At 34.7% G+C, this 19346-nt stretch overlaps 2 protein-coding genes across 2 annotated transcripts in view; both read right to left on the bottom strand.

Moving 5' to 3' along the window:
* NUDT12 (nudix hydrolase 12) overlaps positions 1–19346 on the bottom strand; it is a 97682-nt gene that overhangs the window by 15334 nt on the left and 63002 nt on the right. The window lies entirely within an intron of this gene.
* LOC306664329 (uncharacterized protein) overlaps positions 1–19346 on the bottom strand; it is a gene marked incomplete at its 5' end in the record, with an annotated part of 117379 nt that overhangs the window by 91369 nt on the left and 6664 nt on the right. The window contains 2 exons of the mRNA XM_079145159.1: positions 7867–8058; positions 13735–16062. Coding sequence (XP_079001285.1) covers positions 7867–8058; positions 13735–16062 — 2520 coding nt within the window. The remainder of the gene's footprint in view (positions 1–7866; positions 8059–13734; positions 16063–19346) is intronic.

The following is a 19346-nucleotide window of genomic DNA, read 5'->3' as shown; positions in this document are numbered from 1 at the left end:
TATCTTTAATGCTTAGTCTTATATTTTTTATTTTGTATTCTGGACGAGACTTCACAGTCATTTGACAGTTTGAGTGGTTTCAGATACATTTACTCATTAATTCAGTCATTCATTAAATTGAATTGGTTTAAAATAAATGTTCTTCTTTTGTGATCTATGTGTAGTTTTGTGTGTAATGGGGATAGAATGATGAGCAAGCCAGGCTCATGATGATGTAAAGGAGTTAGAAGAAGATGAAAGTGATTCTGGCTGAGGGGTAAGATTAAGGGAAGAATATCATTAGACTGGATCTGATGGAGTAAGTAGACTTTCTATGGAAATACGGGGTGGGAGAGAGGCAGATAAACATAGTATGGACATATGGTCTGCAGTGGGAAAACAGGTGAAGTTCAAGCATCTGCAATTCTGAAAATCTGAAACCCCAAAGGCAAAATTTGAAACTTTTTGAGTGCTAATATAGCACCGTGAGTGGAAATTCCACACATGATTTTATGTGAGATGTCATAGTCAAAACACAGGTGTACTAAAAGCACTGTATAAAGTTGCCTGCAGACTGTATTCTATATGAAACATAAATTAAATCTGTGTTCAGATTTGGTTCCCATCCCCAAGATATCTCATTATGCACATGAATATATTAACAAAATCCCCAATTCTCATATCAGGCATCTTAGTTAGGGAATACTCAACCTGTACTTCTAAGGTAGGGCATGTTGATCGAAAAAAATAAGTTACACTGTGTGGGAAAATAAAAGGCAATGACATACGGGCATATTAATAGATTATAAAGTTAGATACTACACTTGATTTTCACCAAAAGATTGAGAAGCAATGCAACAATAAAGTCAGAATGTAAATGAATGATAAATTTATGGGGCATATTGTTTATTGGAATAAGAATTGTAAAAACTTTAGAACAGACTATTATAAATCAGGATATGGGATGCATTCTTCCACAGATGCTATTTCAAAACCCTTCAATTTTTTTTTTTTTTTTTTTTTTTTTTTTTTTGCTTTCAATTGTTGATCAAGTGTAAGTGTGACGTTTGATCCTCAAGGGTAAAAAAGCAAACCTAAAATCATAATAATTTATTGGCTTACCTTTCTCAGCTTTAAGATTAAATCAAAGCTTTTTGCTAAAATAGTACTTGCTAAAGTTACAGAAGTGCTGAAGAATTTTAAAGTGTTAAAGCTTCTTCTGTTTGATTTATTTCCTATCTGCTTGGCCTTAAAAATTCAGTAGCATTTCAACATTTATGAATATAACTTACATAGATTTCTGGGCCCATTGATTTATCTTTATTATTTTTTCCCTCAGCAATAGCTGTCCATGATGGATTTGCAATCATCTCCCTATCATGAAAAGTTCTGAGGGTGGGTCTTTAAATTATTGTGATCTTTGTTTTTATTGGTATGCATGAGTCTGTTAAAACAGCTTACTGCTTAAAAACAGATTTGATTATGTGGATGAACAATTCTCTATCCATTCAGTTACCAAAACACAGCTAATCAATATACTCTTACATAAACTGAGACATAAAATCTGTGTTAAAACCTAATGAAGCAGCAAGCCACACACCTGCTGCAAACTTATAGCTGCTGAATTTCTGAACATCTGCCCCAGTGGAACCTTAGTCAAATAGAAAAGAGTTCAAATACGTCTTTGGCACAAAATTTTGCCACTAAAATTAGGTGTGCTGGATAAGTCCTTTAATAAATGAAATTTTAAAATACAATGAACTCTTAAATATGCTTGATATTACTGAAATTGCATTTGAACACTTGTCCTCAAAAAATGTAAATACTTCCTTTTTAATTTTAATTTTTGACTTTAGAATAAAAAGGATAAAATGTACAGTCCAGTTCCAAGTGTCTTTAGCCATTCTTATACCTCTTTCATTGTATTGTATTATTTGAAGATAATAAAAAAAGTGGTATGTAATGAAGTAAGACTCTGTTTGGACTTTTCCAGAGAGAGACCAGGATTAGATTTGAAGAGTCCAATCAGACGCAGTGTAAAGTAATGTTGAAGAACATGGATTCTGGTCCAGCTGTACAAATTGAAACCCAGCTGCACCACTAATTATAGATGAGTGATCTTAGATAAGTCACTTATCTTTTCTATGACTCAGAACCTTATTTAGTAAAATGGGGATGAAAACAGGGTACTTAACTCACAATGCTACTGGGAGGATTAATGATAATACATCATGAATAGCTTACAATAGCTCTGTAAGCACATTGTAAGTTTTTATCATTAAAAATTAGAGTTCTTCTTTTTCCCTCCCTTCCTTCCTCCCTTCCTTCCTTTTTTTTCCTTTTTTTCTCAATGGCAATTAATATTTGGAAAATATATTTCCATAATAATTTTAATAGCCGGATTAAATAAGGGATTGCTATCAAGTGTCCTTACATGATTAGATCTCAATTCTTGCCACATCTGTTCACGATATTGGAGCCATTTGAAATTACAAAATTCAGAGCTCCATTTTGTAGGCCCTTCCCACTTCCGTTTATTGCCTTCCAGTTATTTACCTACTGTGCCTTAGTCAGCAGTCCCCACAGCCTAGATGGATTGATCAACTGTGTCCACACACATAAATATGTCATTCCTAATGTCTTTTCCAGCTATTATATAGGAAGTCAGAGATGAGTGAGATTAACAGAGTGAAAAACACCAGCTATAATGATGCTCGATAAAGCTGTCAGGTTTTAAGTCATGGATTAGTAGCATATCCCAACTCTATAAACGAGATAAAATTTAAACCACACATTAAACAATGCTAGCCCTAGCAGCTCTTGGTAAATTGCAGTCTCTACTGAAAAGTTTCCAAAGAAATACAGCACACTTTCAGTGTGTCAGTGGCTTGGATAAACTGAAAAATAGAAACGGCAGAGAGATCAATTCTCTTGAGTCTAATGTGAAACAAACTGTCAATATAAGTTTTCATTCAAAACAGAATTCATCCAAAAGAAAACACAATCATTGTTTTAATAAATGATTATTCTATTTTGGCACAAAATTTAAATGTGTATAAATTATATAGCTGACTGCTGTGTTATTTCAAGTGGAGTATTGGTAAATGTTTTAAGTGTTCCAGAAGGAAAACAACTCCTGATTTGCGGTATTTGCCAGTTTTCATTGTATAAATACTCCCACCATGACCAATTTCAAGCTACCAATGTGCTGTTGCTGAACTGCAGTGTTAGATAAATGTGCACAGTTGGCTTTTGTGAGCCACTGAGAGCTGGCTCCAGTGTACTTGATTATTCCTTTTTCTCAAGAAATGCATAGCAGACATGAATGTCTAAGGGTACTAGTGGTGAAAGATTTGTCCATAAAACAATGGCTAAAATAGACTTGCACTGAGTCCAGCTAACTGAAGGACACACTGAACTAGAAAGTACTGCATCTATTCTCTAAGATACATGAAGATCATCTATAGTTTATCAAGTTAAACAAAGTTTCCATTTGATCTAATTTTTTTACTTTTGTTAGATAGAAGTAAGTTCAAATGTGCTATCACACATATCAATAAATAAATTTGTATATTTTAAAATCCTAGAAGAAAGGATTTTAATGTTTTGTCCATGAATAAATGACAAATGTTTGAGGAAATAGATATGTTTAAACTGATTAAAACATTACCCAGTGTATACATGTATAAAAACATCACACAGATATTTATAATTTTTATGTTTTTATGTGTCCTTAAAATAATCTTAATTAAAAAAACTGTTCCAGGTAATAGTGGAAGGTATTACTATATGTAATAAATTCATATTGCTAATATAGTAATAGAATTATTATATTAATCATGTATAATTATTTACATTATAATTATATTAATGATTAATGTGAAATTTTGTTTCTGTTTTTCATATTTATAACCACATTGTTCATCCCTCAGTTTCCTTATGTTTAGTTCTTGAGATGAGTAGATGCTGATTAATGTTGGGCAATTGCAGAACACCTCAATAATTTTGGTTACACAGGTTTAGAATTGAAACTACAGTTGAATCTTCCTTCAATATAAAAGAGAGAAATTTTAAGGTTTCTGGAAAAACATAAACCATGAATGTAGGAATTTATAAGGGAAGCAGTGCTGTGAAGGGGACTCCTTAGATGGCTACAAGGCATCATAGGTGCCTTCAAAATAAAGTAATAGACAAAGGGAACTTCAAATTGTTTGCCATGGGATATGAAGTGTCAACCCTCTCCTCTCTTTCTCCTTTGATGTCTTCAAGGAACCCTATATTCTTTACTTTGTCTTCAAGCAACCCTATATTGCTTTTGTGTGAGTATAGTCTTTGTGGGACCTAGAAATACAGGATCAATGTCAATTAATGTATCAATTGCATGCATAACACAAGATTTGTCTTCTTACATGAAAAGAAATAAAATGTTCAAAGACAGAAAGTCTATCAAATGCAAAACCAAAAAAAAATGAATGTCAGTTCAATATCATTTCTCTCTTGAGAATATCATGCTACCCAAAATAATCAATCCCAAAGAACCAAAGGCTAAGTGTTTTTTCTGATATGCGAATGGTAATTCACAATAAGGAGGGAGTCTAGGGAAGAATAGAGGTACTTTGGATTAGACAGAGGGAAGTGAAAGGAGGGCAGGAGGTGTGGGGGTAGGAATGATAGTAGAATGAATCACACATTTTTACCCTAGATGTATATATGACTACAAGACTGGTGTAACTCTACATCATGTACAACCAGAAGAATGAGAAGTTATATTTAATTTATGTATGATGTATCAAGATGCATTCTACCGTCATGTATAACTAATTAGAACAAATTTTAAAAAAGATCATTGTTCTCTAGAAAATCCAGTTTGGGGCATCAATCTTAATGAAATATCAGGTCTTTATTTAGAGATTAGAGCACACTGAGAACAAAACTTCTATCCCCTTTTTTGTTTGGACACTGAAAATCTAAACCTCCTACTATCATACATCTTCCTGTCTTAATTAGTGTGACCTATTCCACAGTCTAAGCACGATTTTGCTCTTCCAAGAGACTTTCGGCCAGTCAAACACTTAATTATTAGAAACTTTCAAAAAACATCACCAACTTTTCAGGAAAAATGCCCAACAGAGAGTTTACTCCCTTAGATTCTCTGAAATCTTTAAAATCCTTGCCTTACCATTTCCATTAGTCTTAAACTATCAATTCATGACCCTTACTCAATTCTAACGAAGTTATCACATTTAAGAACCTTCCTTAAACCAAGTTTCTAATTCTTATTGAAACCCAATTTTGCCTGTTTTACTCTGAGGCATTATCAAAGCTTTGTTGAGTGGGTGACCCACTGTCTCTGTAGGCAGTAAGCAGTTGTGTCTTACTGGTAGATGTTTGGGTGATCCTTGATGGCAGGCATCAACAGCACTGGAGAAGAGTACTGGTGTATCATAGGTTGTGGCTTGAAAAAAACGATACCCTCCAATGAATATTTAGAGGCGACTTTAATAAAAACACTATTCAAAAGAGTGGACAGGATTTAAGGAAATCAGATGTTATAATGTGAGATTAAGAATAGTTCATCTAAGACAGAAATGATAAGGGGAAGGAGCAGGTAGCATGCGTGTGTATATTTTGTAATATCTATAAATGAGTTTAAAAAGAAAGAAATTCTCATTAAGCCAGAAATTGGCACTATCTGAATAAGATTTGTGCATCTGAGGAAATAATTGATAGAACAATTAGATTAAAACTTTATATAAAAATAGTTTCAAAGGTATAAAAATTAGAACAATAAAAAACCCAGAGCTGCTTAGAGATTTTTAAAATTAGAAATAAAATTGCTCGAATTTATAAAGGTTAAAAAAAAGGCTAAAGAGCAGGAATTACTAAGCTGAACGACAGAGCTAAGGAATTCTCTCAGTGTAACAAAAAAAGATGAGGATATGCAAAGGCCAAAGGAAAAATTAAGGCACATGGGGAATAAACGCAAAAATGACCAGCTGAATGGGGGTGCCAGTAGGACATGCAAAAGAGGAAAGAACAAAGCAAATATTTGGAAAAAAATATCTCTGGGAATTTATGAAAGTTAAAGAAATATGAATCATCAACATATAATATCCCATGGGATGCCAAACAGGAAACAAATATTTAAACTACACATGCTGAGGTACATAGAAGAATTTTAGTAAACCAAGAATAAAGAGAAACCCCTAAAAGATACTAGAAACGAAAGTGGATTAATGACAAAGATTGTGAGAATCAGATTGGACTTAGACTTTTCATCATCACCATAATTACAGGACAACAATGAGCCAGTTTCTTCCATAACTTGAACCTGGAATTCTACATCAAACTATGCCACGCTATCACTTATAATTAAGATGAAAGTGAATATAATTTCAGATAGATAAGGATCCAGCTCATGTCCCACAGAATTTCCCTGAAAATGTTATTAGAACATGATCATAACAAGAAGAAATTTAAACTAAACTGTTTGAAGTAATCAATAAAAAAAAGCAATGATAAGGTAAAGCTAATGAAATATATCATTTATTATTAAAATATTTTAAAAATTTGTATCAAATTCTAGAATATAAATGCAACAGTTGATAAGGGGCAGGTGGACTAGTAGTAAAAAGACAAGAATATTAGAACAAATGTGAAGTAGTAGGGTTATTTTATTGGAAGTCTAACATAAAAAGTATATTCTCTAGGGAGGTATTTAATGATATATGGATAATAAAGGACACCAAAGGAATCTTATACTGCAGTAAATTTGAAAATAAAAATTTAGGATTTCAGATCTTGGGCTCTCGCTGCCAAATAAGAAGGAACTGGGAAAAAATAGACGTTGATAAAGGGACAAGAATGTAAACTCTCAGGGCAAAAATAGAGCATTTAACTTACATTCCTCATTGCTCAAGTGAACATAAGATTGTTGTGCTGGTGATAATATAGTATGATTTTTGATTATTTAAAGTAATTATAATTGTCATCCCCACATTTACAGCGCTGGCCTGTGCCAACTCTCCCACTTATTCTTGACAAGTTATACCACTACCTTCATGAACTGTATTGGTGATATCACATCAGTCTGTCTGTAGGACAGGACCTAGGACATTCACTGTCTTTTCATAAAGTCATTCTCTGTATCACAATGCTGTCCTGTCCTTTTTTCCCTCCCGTCCTTTCTTCCTCCCTTCCTTCCCACTTTCCTCCCTTGCCACGTCTTTCTTTCCTATGTAACTAAATAAACTAATCCCTGTTTTTTTTTTTTTTTTTTTTAATGTGGATTTTCACTTTATTTGGGTTTTCTCAATGATGACCTGTCTTCCATTGTCAGTTGCTTTTGATTCAGGGACTGAGGTACCCACTGATTTAAAAACAGACTCTCAATAGCGAGAGAAACACTATCTCACTAAAATGCACATACATTTGAAGATATCTCTCATTTTAGAAATGTTAACATAAGAAGAAAACTTGTTACTTATAATCAAATAAGTTTATCTTATCCTTTTGCATTATACATACTTTGTAAACCAATACAGATTCCTTGAAATAGGACACACATTTAATTTCATAAAGAACACTTTAGATAGCCTTTTTTTTCCTATCCAAAGAGAAGAGGAAACTTAGCAGGCAGTTGTGCTTTTTGAAGAAGATAATTTACAAAGGAGAGATTTCTTAATGGATAACAGAGAGTTGATTATTCCACAAATGTCATTCATAGAAAAACTTATCATCACTACATTTCCATGTTCACACAGTAGTTTGTATTTGCAGATAAAAGCAGCTGGATGACGAACCTTGGTTAAGATTCAGTAAACTGCTGCCTTTGCTATTCAGTAAACTGCTGGTGCCTTTGCTTAGGAAAAGAAGCTGACTACTCACTGGATCCTTCCGTGATGTTGCTGGTGAATGAGCTCCCTCCTGTTGAATTGCATCTTCGGCCATCTCTGAATTGCTGCCTCCTCCTGGCCCACTGGTCTATTGCTTCTTCCTGGGAACCATCACTGGTTCTTGCACCTCTAAAAGTCAACTCCTGGGAAAACTTTCGGAGGCTACTGATTTCCAAGTTCTGATCTAGGTTAAACCACATAGACTACGAAAGTTAGACAACATTTCAAGATAAAATGTGAAATAGAATCACAGTAGATCAGAACTAAAATGATTTAATTTCTTCTTGATCCCTTTACAAAACTTGTATTACTTAGAGGGAGAGGAGGGAGAGAATGCATACCATGCAGCTTTAAAATATAGATTTACATTGGAAAATTTAACGGGGTATCAACAACATGTCTGATTCTGTATTAATTACAATGGAGGGGCAAAGTAGAAGTTGTAAAATACATATGCTAAATTCTCAAGAAGAAGATATTATTACCTGGATTAGTTGGATTACAAGCCAGGACAGTGAGTTTACTGCTGAACTATAGTACTTATGATTTGAATTCTATTAATCATGATACTTTTCTATTAATCATGTTATTTCAAAAGGATGAAAAGAAGAAATTCAAAAATGCATGAAGGCATTGTTAATTTTATATTTGTATAAAAAACAACTTCAGATACTTTATACAGTTCCAAACTATTGACTTCTGTCATTACAAGCAAAGACACTGTGTATTGTAAGAAAAAAATCATTATTCAATTTCTCTAGTTTTCCATAACTTATTGTTGACTCTTACCTCTTTCCTGGGAAATGAAACGATGACAGCAAAACTACCCTTTTTATGTAATTTTTAGCGCTTTCTTCATTTTAGTTTCTATTGTGCTGGTTATTGGGACTGCAACAATGAACATGAAAACTTTTACCCTCTGGAATATTACAGTACTGGAACTTTAAAAAATGTTGTAAAATGACCTCCAGATATTTTTTCCAAAACTTGTTCTAGTTATGCCACTTGTTAAGATTAAGAGTTCATGATAATGAAGGCATCCATGAAAGGAAGAATTTTCTAATATCAAATATCTTACATGTAATTGCAGTCTTTTTTACAAGTTGTTGAGGGAAAAAGAAGTCTTACGAGCCTAGGGGATGGTGTGTGATATAAACATGGCCCTGTGGTATGGTGGGAAGTCTCCCTCTAGGACGTTCTTATACATTAAAATTAGGAGAAAGTATATGCCCTATAGAGTGCTTTGAAATGTAATTTGAGAATTTATGAACAACTGGCCAAGTATAAACATCACTGCTGTTGTCCATCTTGGAATTTGTAAAATCTGTTTTGTACAGAATACAGAAGAGATATGGTCCAACCACCCTCTACAGCTCAAAGCACTTCTGCAAAATTTCTACCAAGTAGTCATTCAATCTAAGCTTACATACTCCCTAGACTCAAATATACTACCTGTGAGTCAGCCTAATCCTTGTATGATAAAACTTGTTAGAATGGTTTTGCATTTTGCGTTGCGTGTTTATCTTAATTTTCATTCACCTGTGAATCTATCCCTCATTCCATGAATACAATGTAGATATTTATTGAGCGTTTCTAGGAATCAGGCAATTTTCTGGGGCTAGAATGCTGGGACTTAAGTATCAAGGAGCTCTGTTAAAATATGCACTGACACTTTATAGGATAATAGGTCAATTCATAAAGAAACACAAAGTTTTACTAAGTGCTATGGTTGAAAGTTTGTGTCTCTTCAGATTCATATGTTGGAAACTAAGACCCAATGTGGTAGTATTAAGGGTGGGACATTTAGACAGTTAACTCCTGAGGGCTTTGAATGGTATTACTATCCTTTAAAGAGCTAGGGGGTACTATTTGGGCCTTTTCTCCCCTCTGTGTTCTGCCATGGGAGGGCACAGCAATAATATCCCATCTTGGTAGCAGCAAGAAGATTCACCAGAGATTTTGACTTTGTCAGCTCCAGAACCATAAAAATAAATTACCTAGTCTCTAATACTTTGTTATACCAGCATGAATGGACTGAGTCACCAAGCACGAGTGTGAAAGTGGAAGCTACTACCTCAAAAGCCAGGGGGAGACACAGGAAGAGTGTGGGAAGACCAAGAAAAAGATGCAGATCTGGCAGGAGCCCTGCAGGAGAAAAACCACAAGCACTGCAGCTGAACCAAGAAATGTTGAAATGCTCACATGTATGGGAAGATCCCAGTTTCACCCTGTCCACTTGTTGACTACTATCCCAACATTTGTAGTCTTCTGTAAGGAAAGGAATAATTTTCATCTTTTTATTCTTGATATTTGATGCAGAGTTTGAGATCCCAAACTCTTTCATACTACAGAGTCTTCTAAACCTTTTTGCTTTGGTATGGGCTCTTGGAATTGCTCCTTTTTAAAAAATATCTTGAGTTGTAGATGAACATACACTTTTATTTATTTATTTTATGTGATGCTGAAGATCAAAACTAGTGCCTTACACCTGTGAGGCAAGCGCTCCACCACTGAGTCACAACCTCAGCCCCTGGAATTGCTCCTTTTTAAGAGGTACAGGGAAATAAAATATCTTATGCGTTACACATAAGTTTTGTGTCATATTCCATATAAATGACCATTTAGTTATGAATAGGTCTGTGCCATATAAAATATCACCTAAGCCTTTTCTATCTGTCATTTTCTCATGGTTACTTACTTTTGGTTTCCTTATTAAAGATCTAGTTCTTTGGCTTAGATCTTATATTTCAGTTCATTTAAAAATAAAAAAATCAGTCCCTGAGCAAGTACCTTTTTACCCAAGAACACATAGCCTTATATGGGAGAAGAAGAACTCAATATTAAGTTATAAAAGGTTCACATTGAAATCTTTTCCTTTACACTAGGCTGACTCTGTTGCCTCCTGCCACACCCCACGCTTATGTCTTTTCATTTAGCTAGTTCAGAGGTGGCATATGGTTTAATATGCACTATGTCTTCCAAATTTTATAACATGGAGATTCACATGTGAAAAAAAATCCACATCTCCAGGTATCTTGAAAAGTCAGAAGACCTGGATGTACTAGACTGCACTCTCATTCCCTCAGGTCACTACTTCTCCAACATTCCACACTTTCCCACATGCAGTCTGTTTTACTCATTTACATTGCCTGTCTGGCCCCAGTAGATAGTCTAGCTTGTAACCTCCAATCTAGTTAATTCCCAGATACACATACATGCTGGAAGGCACTACATAAATATTACAGTCAGCACTCACGTCAGGGATTCTTAATCTGAGGTACATGGATAGACTCTGAAGAGTTATGAAAGCCTGTTTGAAAAGATAGACTTAAGTTTGTGTCTATATTGGATGCATGATTTATGGTAAAATAGCCCAAAGGTGTCCAAGTTCTTCAAAGCAATTCTGGCCTGATAAGTTTATTCAGTCCTGGCCTGAGGTATCAGTAGCATACTCACAATTTTGTTCAATAAAATAAAAAGATATTCATAGCTCTAGGAGAGTCAAATCCCTGCAAATATTTATAGATTTATACATTTAAATAGCTTTTCTGCAAATGTTTTAATTTCTGAATTTTTTTCCCTCCCTGTGTGTGTGTGTGTGTTTGCACATGCACATAAGTGTTGGTATGTGAACAGGGCATTACATAAAGAAACCTGATATGCTTCTCTGCATTCATTCTACAAATATTTATTGAGTTTCTACACTACAGGACAGGTACTGTCTAATGCTGTGGATGTAGCAATAATCAAAACAGGAAAAATCCATGCCCTTGTGAAGCTGACATTCTCATGGAAGAAAATAGAACATAAACAAAATCAACCCGTAAAATATTAGAAGGTGAAAATGCTAGGCATAAAAGTAAAACATGGAAAAGGGATAGAGTTTATCTGGGTTGGAACAAGAACAGATCAAATTGAAATTTTAAATTCAGTGGTCAAAGAAGGCTTACTGAATGTGTGCTATGTGAGCAGAGATATGAGGAGAAGAGACTGAACATGGACATGTGGACAAAGACTGGTCTAGGTAGTGGGAGCTGTACATGCAAAGAGTCTGAGGGAAGATGTTTGTTGGAAGATTCTAGGTAGGTCAATGTGGCTGGAACAGAATTAATAAGGGAAGAGGCATTAGAGATCAAGGGAGAGAGTTGTAGGAATAACCTTTTGATGAACCATATATACATAGAGAACCAACGACTGGAATTGTTTACCAAATGGGACAATTTCTAAGTTCATTGAAGGGTTATCTCAGTTTGGGGCAGATTCTGACTTGGATTATTGATTGTCTTAAGGAAATGTATCTTGTTAGGAGAGGAAGCGCAAGGATGAGCCTGTCTCTGGGGGAAAGAGAGTCAGTCAAAGAGACTCATCCTGGTAAACACGTATTTCCTCTGGGAGGCACCAGTGCTTATTCCGTGCTTCTTTTTCAGTTTTCAATAACTATGCACTGAAGCAAATGTTTGGATTCATGTCATTGATCTGATATCTGGAGTTATATTGGCACTGGGAATCAGTGGCTGTGATAAATGGTCTTTGCTTGACGGAATTCATATCAAGCAGGTGACTGCATAGGTTTTATACTGCTTTAAATAATTTATTTTTCACAAAGCAAATTTCACATTTTTATGCCAACATTTATGCAATTGATTATGCTTTTTTGTGTTAAATGAAATTTTTTATTAATTAATGCATAAATTTAGAAAAACAACAAAGAAAAAATAGCTTCTCCATTAAGTTTTAACCTTCCAAATCTCATTTCTAAGCATTTACAGAATGTAATTGGCAAGTTAGCTTCCCTATTTATTTCCTTATTTACGTATTGGTGCTGGGGATTGAACCAAGGACCTTCTGCGTGCTAGACAAGCACTCTGCCTCTGAACTACATCCCCAACCCCTGTTATCTGCAGCTTGGAAGGCAATTTTTGCTCATTCAAGACTTATTTTATTTACAATATGGAATAGTGATAATATTGAATATAAAATAATTTGATGGGGCTGGGGCGATGGCTCAGTCGGTAGAGTGCTTGCCTTGTAAGTACAAGGCTCTGAGTTCGATCCCCAGCACCCAAAATAATAAATAAATAAATAAATAAATAAATAAATAAATAAATAAAATAATTTGAGCTCATTGAGAAAAATAAGGGCCTTTTATGAAGTGACAAAAATGATATTGTGATGGTCCCAGACTGAAAACAGATAGAGTATTATGGATTTAGAAAAGAGCTTCCATCTTAGTCCTTCTTGAGGACTGGAGAGATTCTGGGTTCTATCAGTGGGTTGAGCAGGGCCAACCAAATGCACAAGGGAGACCAGAGGTCTGCTGGAGGTCAAAGGCCCATGAATGGCTCAGTTAGGATTAGCCATGATTGTTTCTGGTTTTTGTCCTTTGCTTTAATTGTTATTCCACACTACCTCTGGAGACCTGCATAACCATGTTTCTATAATGCCACAGCAAGGTTTTAAAACACTGCTTATTACAAACATATTCTTCCCATTCTTTTAAACATGCTTAGCTTGCAAGAAGAAACGATATGGTGGATTATTTAAGAGTGGCAAGAGGCTAACATTTCCTACAAATTGATCTGGCAATACATCAGCTTCTTAAAGAGAAATTGATTTTTTAACTTTGTCTTAAACTGCAGCATTGGTGATTTTTCTATGTACTATTTATGAGTAGAGTGGGTGATAATGTAAAAAAGCAGGCTGACATATGATTGCTCATGTATATCTAACTCTATAAAACTCTATCTTGGGCAATAAAGAAAAAATCCTAAGCAATTAAAAAAGGAAACCCTTACCCTTAAGACTTTCCAAAGTTCAATAAAAATAATGAAAGTTACAAGATTCTGTATAGCCACTGTACCTTTCCATGCCTTTTGCTTCTGAGGAGACAGCAGTATGTCTATTTGGTGAGAATAGTCCTTTTCATTCTCATCTCCTTCAGAATCTGGTTTTGTTGATGAAATCCTTTGGCACTCTGCAGACTGGTGTTGAAAACTGGTTAATTCAAGGTCCTTTTCATCTTGGATACCATATTGGTTACCACATTGGTCTGCACCACTGTTTAGTGTTTTCTCTATAAGAAAGAGCTTATCCGTAGCACACACTTTGCAGTTGGTCTCAGCAGTGTTTGGTGGAAGGTCCATTTGAAGACAGATTTCATCATGATTCTCACTGGGTAGGTCTTCAAAATCTCTGTGGCATGCATTCATTATCACTGGTATTATCTCGCATTTGTCGTTTTCAACATTCCCCAAAGAGTTGGGTGACTCTTTTGAGTTTCTCATTTCCAAGGGACCATTAGAATCAATTGTGTGTTCTTTATCATTCTGAGTAATTAATCTTTGCTCTAACTTATCAGTTATGAAAGTCATGACTGACACTTTTGTTCTGCTAGAGGCTACTGTCTCTGGATGATTTTTCCAGGCTTCTGTTTGGTCCCATTCCACAGTGCCGTGGCTAACATCACGGAGTGGACTCTCATCAGCTAGGCTGCTGCAGGATGCAGAGCTTGGGTTTGGACCTTGTATACTCTTCCTTTCCAATAGTTGCTGTGCGTTTGCACAAGAGTCACCACATATAAAGGCTTTGTTAATGTTTGTTTCAGTCATATCACTGTGCTCTTTCTCATGGTCTATCACAAGTTCAGTACAGTGGTTAAAGGAAAATGTATGCTTGAGAGTATCTTTCGGTTCTAAGTGAGATGGACTGAATGAGGTAGAAGACTTCAGAGCATTTTGAACAGAAGAGAAAGATGTAGAATTTGAGTTCTTATAGCCTTCTGTGGGTGAAGTTTTGTTGCCCTTGCAATAGATACTGGTTGTCTTTTCTCCCAAAAGCTGAATGCTTAGAGAAGACAGAGAACAAAAGTCAGAGTCTGAGACATCTTGAATGGGAACGATGTTGGTAATGGTACTTTGCAAAGGATTTGTTCCATCTGTGATCTGCTGTGTATTTGAATCTGATGTGATATTTTCTGGGACAGCAGAGTTGATTTTTCTCTCTTTACTCACATCCTTAGAATCCTCAAAAGGTGTTTTATTTAAATATATATTACTTAAATGTGTGGTCTTTAGAGTATCATATGAAGTACGAAGAATGTTTTTGGGAAGAGCATCAGCTCCGGAGAAATGTTTCTTCTCAGGGGTGTTGTGACTAATTTTAAAAATCTTCTGCTGAGAGATGGCAGATTCTCCCTCAGAATCATCAGAGACTACAGATAGTGAGTCAGACTTATTTTTCTCCCTCTTGGGAGTTGAGGTTAAAGAAACCAGAATTGTGTCAGAATTCTTCTGTATGGTGCACACAACAGGAGGAGAGGCCTGTGAACCATCTAAACTCTGGTGCTTGTTTTCAAGCTGCTGTTTTACAGGGTGCTTAATATCAGACTGTGAAGGAGATCTGAAAGGTTCCTTAGGGGTGGGATTGGAGGAAATGTTTCTGTATTTGGTTATTTTCCCCCTTCTTTTAGGGTGAGTTATATTAATTAATATATTCTGTTTCTTACTTATGTATTTAACCTTAATTTCTTTTCCTACAATGCTTACTTTCAGTGAGGGGCTCTCAGTTCTGATCATTTCTCCCTGTTTAGGTGATGCTTCAGGTTTTAATTTTTCTGCCACTGTATTATTGTATTTAGGAAAGCATCTCCTAGATGTGTAGCATCTCCTAGAGAGCCTGGCAGAGAATCGCTGGTGACATGTTGGACATACCTTTTTTGTTGGGAACTGTGCTCCTGTTTTACAGAAAATGCTTTTCTTGATTTCTACTTGCACATTGAAAGCCCCACATTTCACTTCTGTAATAAATTTGCCCTTTTCTGGTTTACAGTTTTCTACTGTGCTTTTGAAATCTTTTTGTGTAATTTTTTCTGATAATGATTCTTCACAGTCATTAAACATGACCACTGGTAATGCTTTCTTTAGTTGGTGAGAGATGGCCAAAGGAGGATCATCATTTTCCTTTCCCCTACATATTTTGCTGTCAGATGGAGGTTGCTTCTTTTCTTCAGGGAGAAAAGAGGAATTTTGTTTTCCATTCACAGAAGCAGACATATGTTCATCTCCATTTTCCTTAGATTTCCCTAATGCACCAGTCTGATGAAATGCAGCTTTCAAGGTATCTCCTTTGACTTCCTTTTCAAGGTCTTTAATATTATTTTGGCATGCTTGACCAGAAGGCTGAGATGTACCTAAAAGAGGAAGCAAAACAAAATAAAACAAAAAAACAAAAAAGAAAAAAAAAAGAGGAAAAACATTCTGTGTCCATTTAAAGCAGATGAAACATAATGCATCTTTTCATATCCTTTATATTCTTTATATTGTAGTTAACAGTTTTTATCCATTTCTAGTATGTCAAGTTATTTTCCACAAAAGTTCACTTCTAATAAGTATTTTATTTTTAATTAATTCTCAGAGTGAATAATACCATCTGGTAGTTTTAGGAAATAAGAATTTAATTAAGCTTTAACTCAAAAACAACAACTTCCAAAAGTGGGTGAAGTGAAAATTTCAATAGAAATGTGTGCAAGTAATTTTTAAATACAACTTCTTGATAAAGAGCAAGTTGCCGTTATCAGGTATTTAAATGTAGTGTTATGTTACAGGCTATATCAAACTGCGTATATTTTGAGAAAGTACCATCAATGAAGATGTGAGTAATGAGGATGAAAGAAAATAAAGTATGGTTTCCAGGCAGCCTTTCAAACAGGTCTGTCAGAATCCTTTGGCCCAGGCCTTTTATAGGATATCATTATGAACTCCAATTTGGATGACATCAACAAGTGAAGCAGGCTAGGTGTACTTCCTCTGTAACTCAGTCCCACCCGATAGCAGACATGTGAGAAGGGATCCTGGTACTACCACATATTCTTATTTTCCAGGACAGAACAAGATTCTGGATTTATTATACTGTGAAATCCCTCCTAATTTCTAAGAATTGGCTCAAATTAAAAAAACCAAAACAACACCACTTTTCAGGTGGAGACCAATATGTAGAAACCAACTTTGGCCTAAGGATTGTGAGCTTGCAACTTGTACTTCTCTGCTTTTTAAAGTTGAAATTGTGAGAAATTTGTGAAGCTGAAAATGAGGTACCTTGTATAAAACACAGTGGAAAAAAACAGAAAGATCTCATATTCTATTTTGAACTGCATCTCAAAGAGATTATTTGTTAAGGAAAAGAAAGAAGAATGGGCAAGAAGTAAATAATGATACCATGGAAATTGATGAAGCAGGTGTTCAAAGATGATTTTTTAATAATCTGATGAAACTAAATTAAAAAAATTATTTGTAAATTTTCTTTAAATGTTATCAAATTAAACATAACTGTATAAATATTTAATATTTTATATAAATACTTATATGTGTGCAAACAGAAAATAAATAAATTCTCTTCAACAGGAAAAATAAAACCTTTGAGCATAATGAAATTAGTTGGAGAGTAGAATCTTTCCCATTTGTCTGTTTTCTAGTTTGACAGAAGGGCTTCTCTCTTGGTAGAAATTACTGAAGTAATTTCTAGTGGGTCTGGTTATAATCTGAAAGCTGTAATGTGGAAGTCATGGGAGAAAAGACATAGAGACATATTTTTCCAAAGTACATTTATGACAGAGCATGACTGTGATAACAGTTTATAGGCTGATGGACTGCCTTCCAGAACTGGGGACTATAGTTTATTCTTAAAATAACACCTTCAAGCCAAGAACAGTTCAGTTTATAGCCCTTTCCAATTTTTTATCCCCTTTCAATTGATTATTCTTAATGTCTGTAAGCAAGAAAATAGAACTGATAAAATAATATAAGGATGATGATAGACTCTAAGGATAGTGGCCTTAATATTCTATGTCTGAATAAGTAAATATTTTTATTTAAATTTTTATCATCACAACACATAACGCTAATAATTACTGCAGAATTGTATATATAATAACAGGCTAAACTTTAAAATCATCCTATAATATTTACATGTACTTATCTTCCTATTTCATATTATAGACATTCCTGTGGTAAAGAACAAAGTACATAAGGTGGTAGTTCAACTTATACTACTTATAAAAGCATCGAATGGAACTTACATACTGTGGTATTCAAGGTTTTCCATTTTTTATAGGCTTTTCTTCTTTTCCTTCTCATTTTGGGGAGCTGTGGTTCTTCAGTTTTCACTGCCCTTTGAAAACATAAAATTTGAAATTATTTTCCACTCCAAATTTAGGCTTAATCAAATTACTGGCCAACTCAACTCATTTGTTAACTTGTTAGCATAATATTTTTCTCTTTTTCCTATAGTAATCTCCTTTGAATACATTTCATTATCATAATTCTATTTTTCTTTACTGTTTTATTCTATCCAAATTATTTAGTGTGCTATCATATGCCATGTGAATATTTCAAATACACACACATACACAAATTGGTAGACATTTAGGATTCAAATTTTAAAATAATATTAACTGATTGTTTTTATGTTCCATTTTTTTCCTTATCCTAATAGAAACATCTACATTTTTGTGAGGTTAACCTAAATTCAATAACATCAAATTTGCAGCCTTGCCAATTTAAATGAGGTAGGAAGATGGTTTGCCTTTATTACACTATCATTATACATACGGAATTTAAATATAAAATTGAATACACACATTGACAGAGTTGGCAATTCTTGTAGAAGACCCAATTAATTCTTTAATTGTGAAATAAAAAGTTATACTCCCTGTTCATGATGTCTTAAGTAATACAAAATGTTGAAAGGGTCTTTGGGGTAAGGCATTCTCTTAACTCATCTACCTGTGCTTAGAACTCTGCTTGATTCTAATTGCATTACTATTTTAAAATATTTTAAACTACTTTTGAAGATGCAAGGGGAATGGCTTCCCATGGAAGCAGTTTATTTTGAGTGTGTTTAGGCGGACTATGCCCTTGGACTCCTCAGCTGAGAACCTTGGCTTGTTTTATGAGTAATTTAAATGGGGCTGGTTTATGGCCCCATTTCTCTCCTCAAAACCCCCCACATCATAGGATATTATGATATATCTAGGATACATAGATATATTGATTTCAAATGCTTCATACTCCTTAGCCTCTCCAAGGCTTATAACTTGCTGACTATTCTTTTTTCTCAGGTCAGCTTTCTCATATAGAACAGTTGACACTCTTTTGGCATCTTCCAATGGTCCTCTCTTTTCTCTCCTTCAAGAGGCACAAGGAAGTCCCTCAGGTTGACAAGACAGCAATAATTCTTTCTTCTTAGAAGGTTAATAATGTGGGGGTTGGGATTTGGAAGCAGATTACAAATCTTACTTTCTTTTTTTTTATTCCTTGGGTTTTTTGATTTAAAACATGTTTTGAAAACACTTGACTAATATAAATTATTTCTCCATAGGTCCATATAGTGTGGACAGACAATGTGACCTGCTGTCCTGGGTTCAATGGAGGGCCTCTGGACTTTGACTGGATCCAAGTTTGCTTGTCTGGCTCTGAT

This window comes from Sciurus vulgaris (assembly GCF_902686455.1).
Source record: "Sciurus vulgaris genome assembly, chromosome: 6".
Taxonomy (NCBI): domain Eukaryota; kingdom Metazoa; phylum Chordata; class Mammalia; order Rodentia; family Sciuridae; genus Sciurus; species Sciurus vulgaris.
This window is presented reverse-complemented; position numbering and strand designations above follow the sequence as displayed.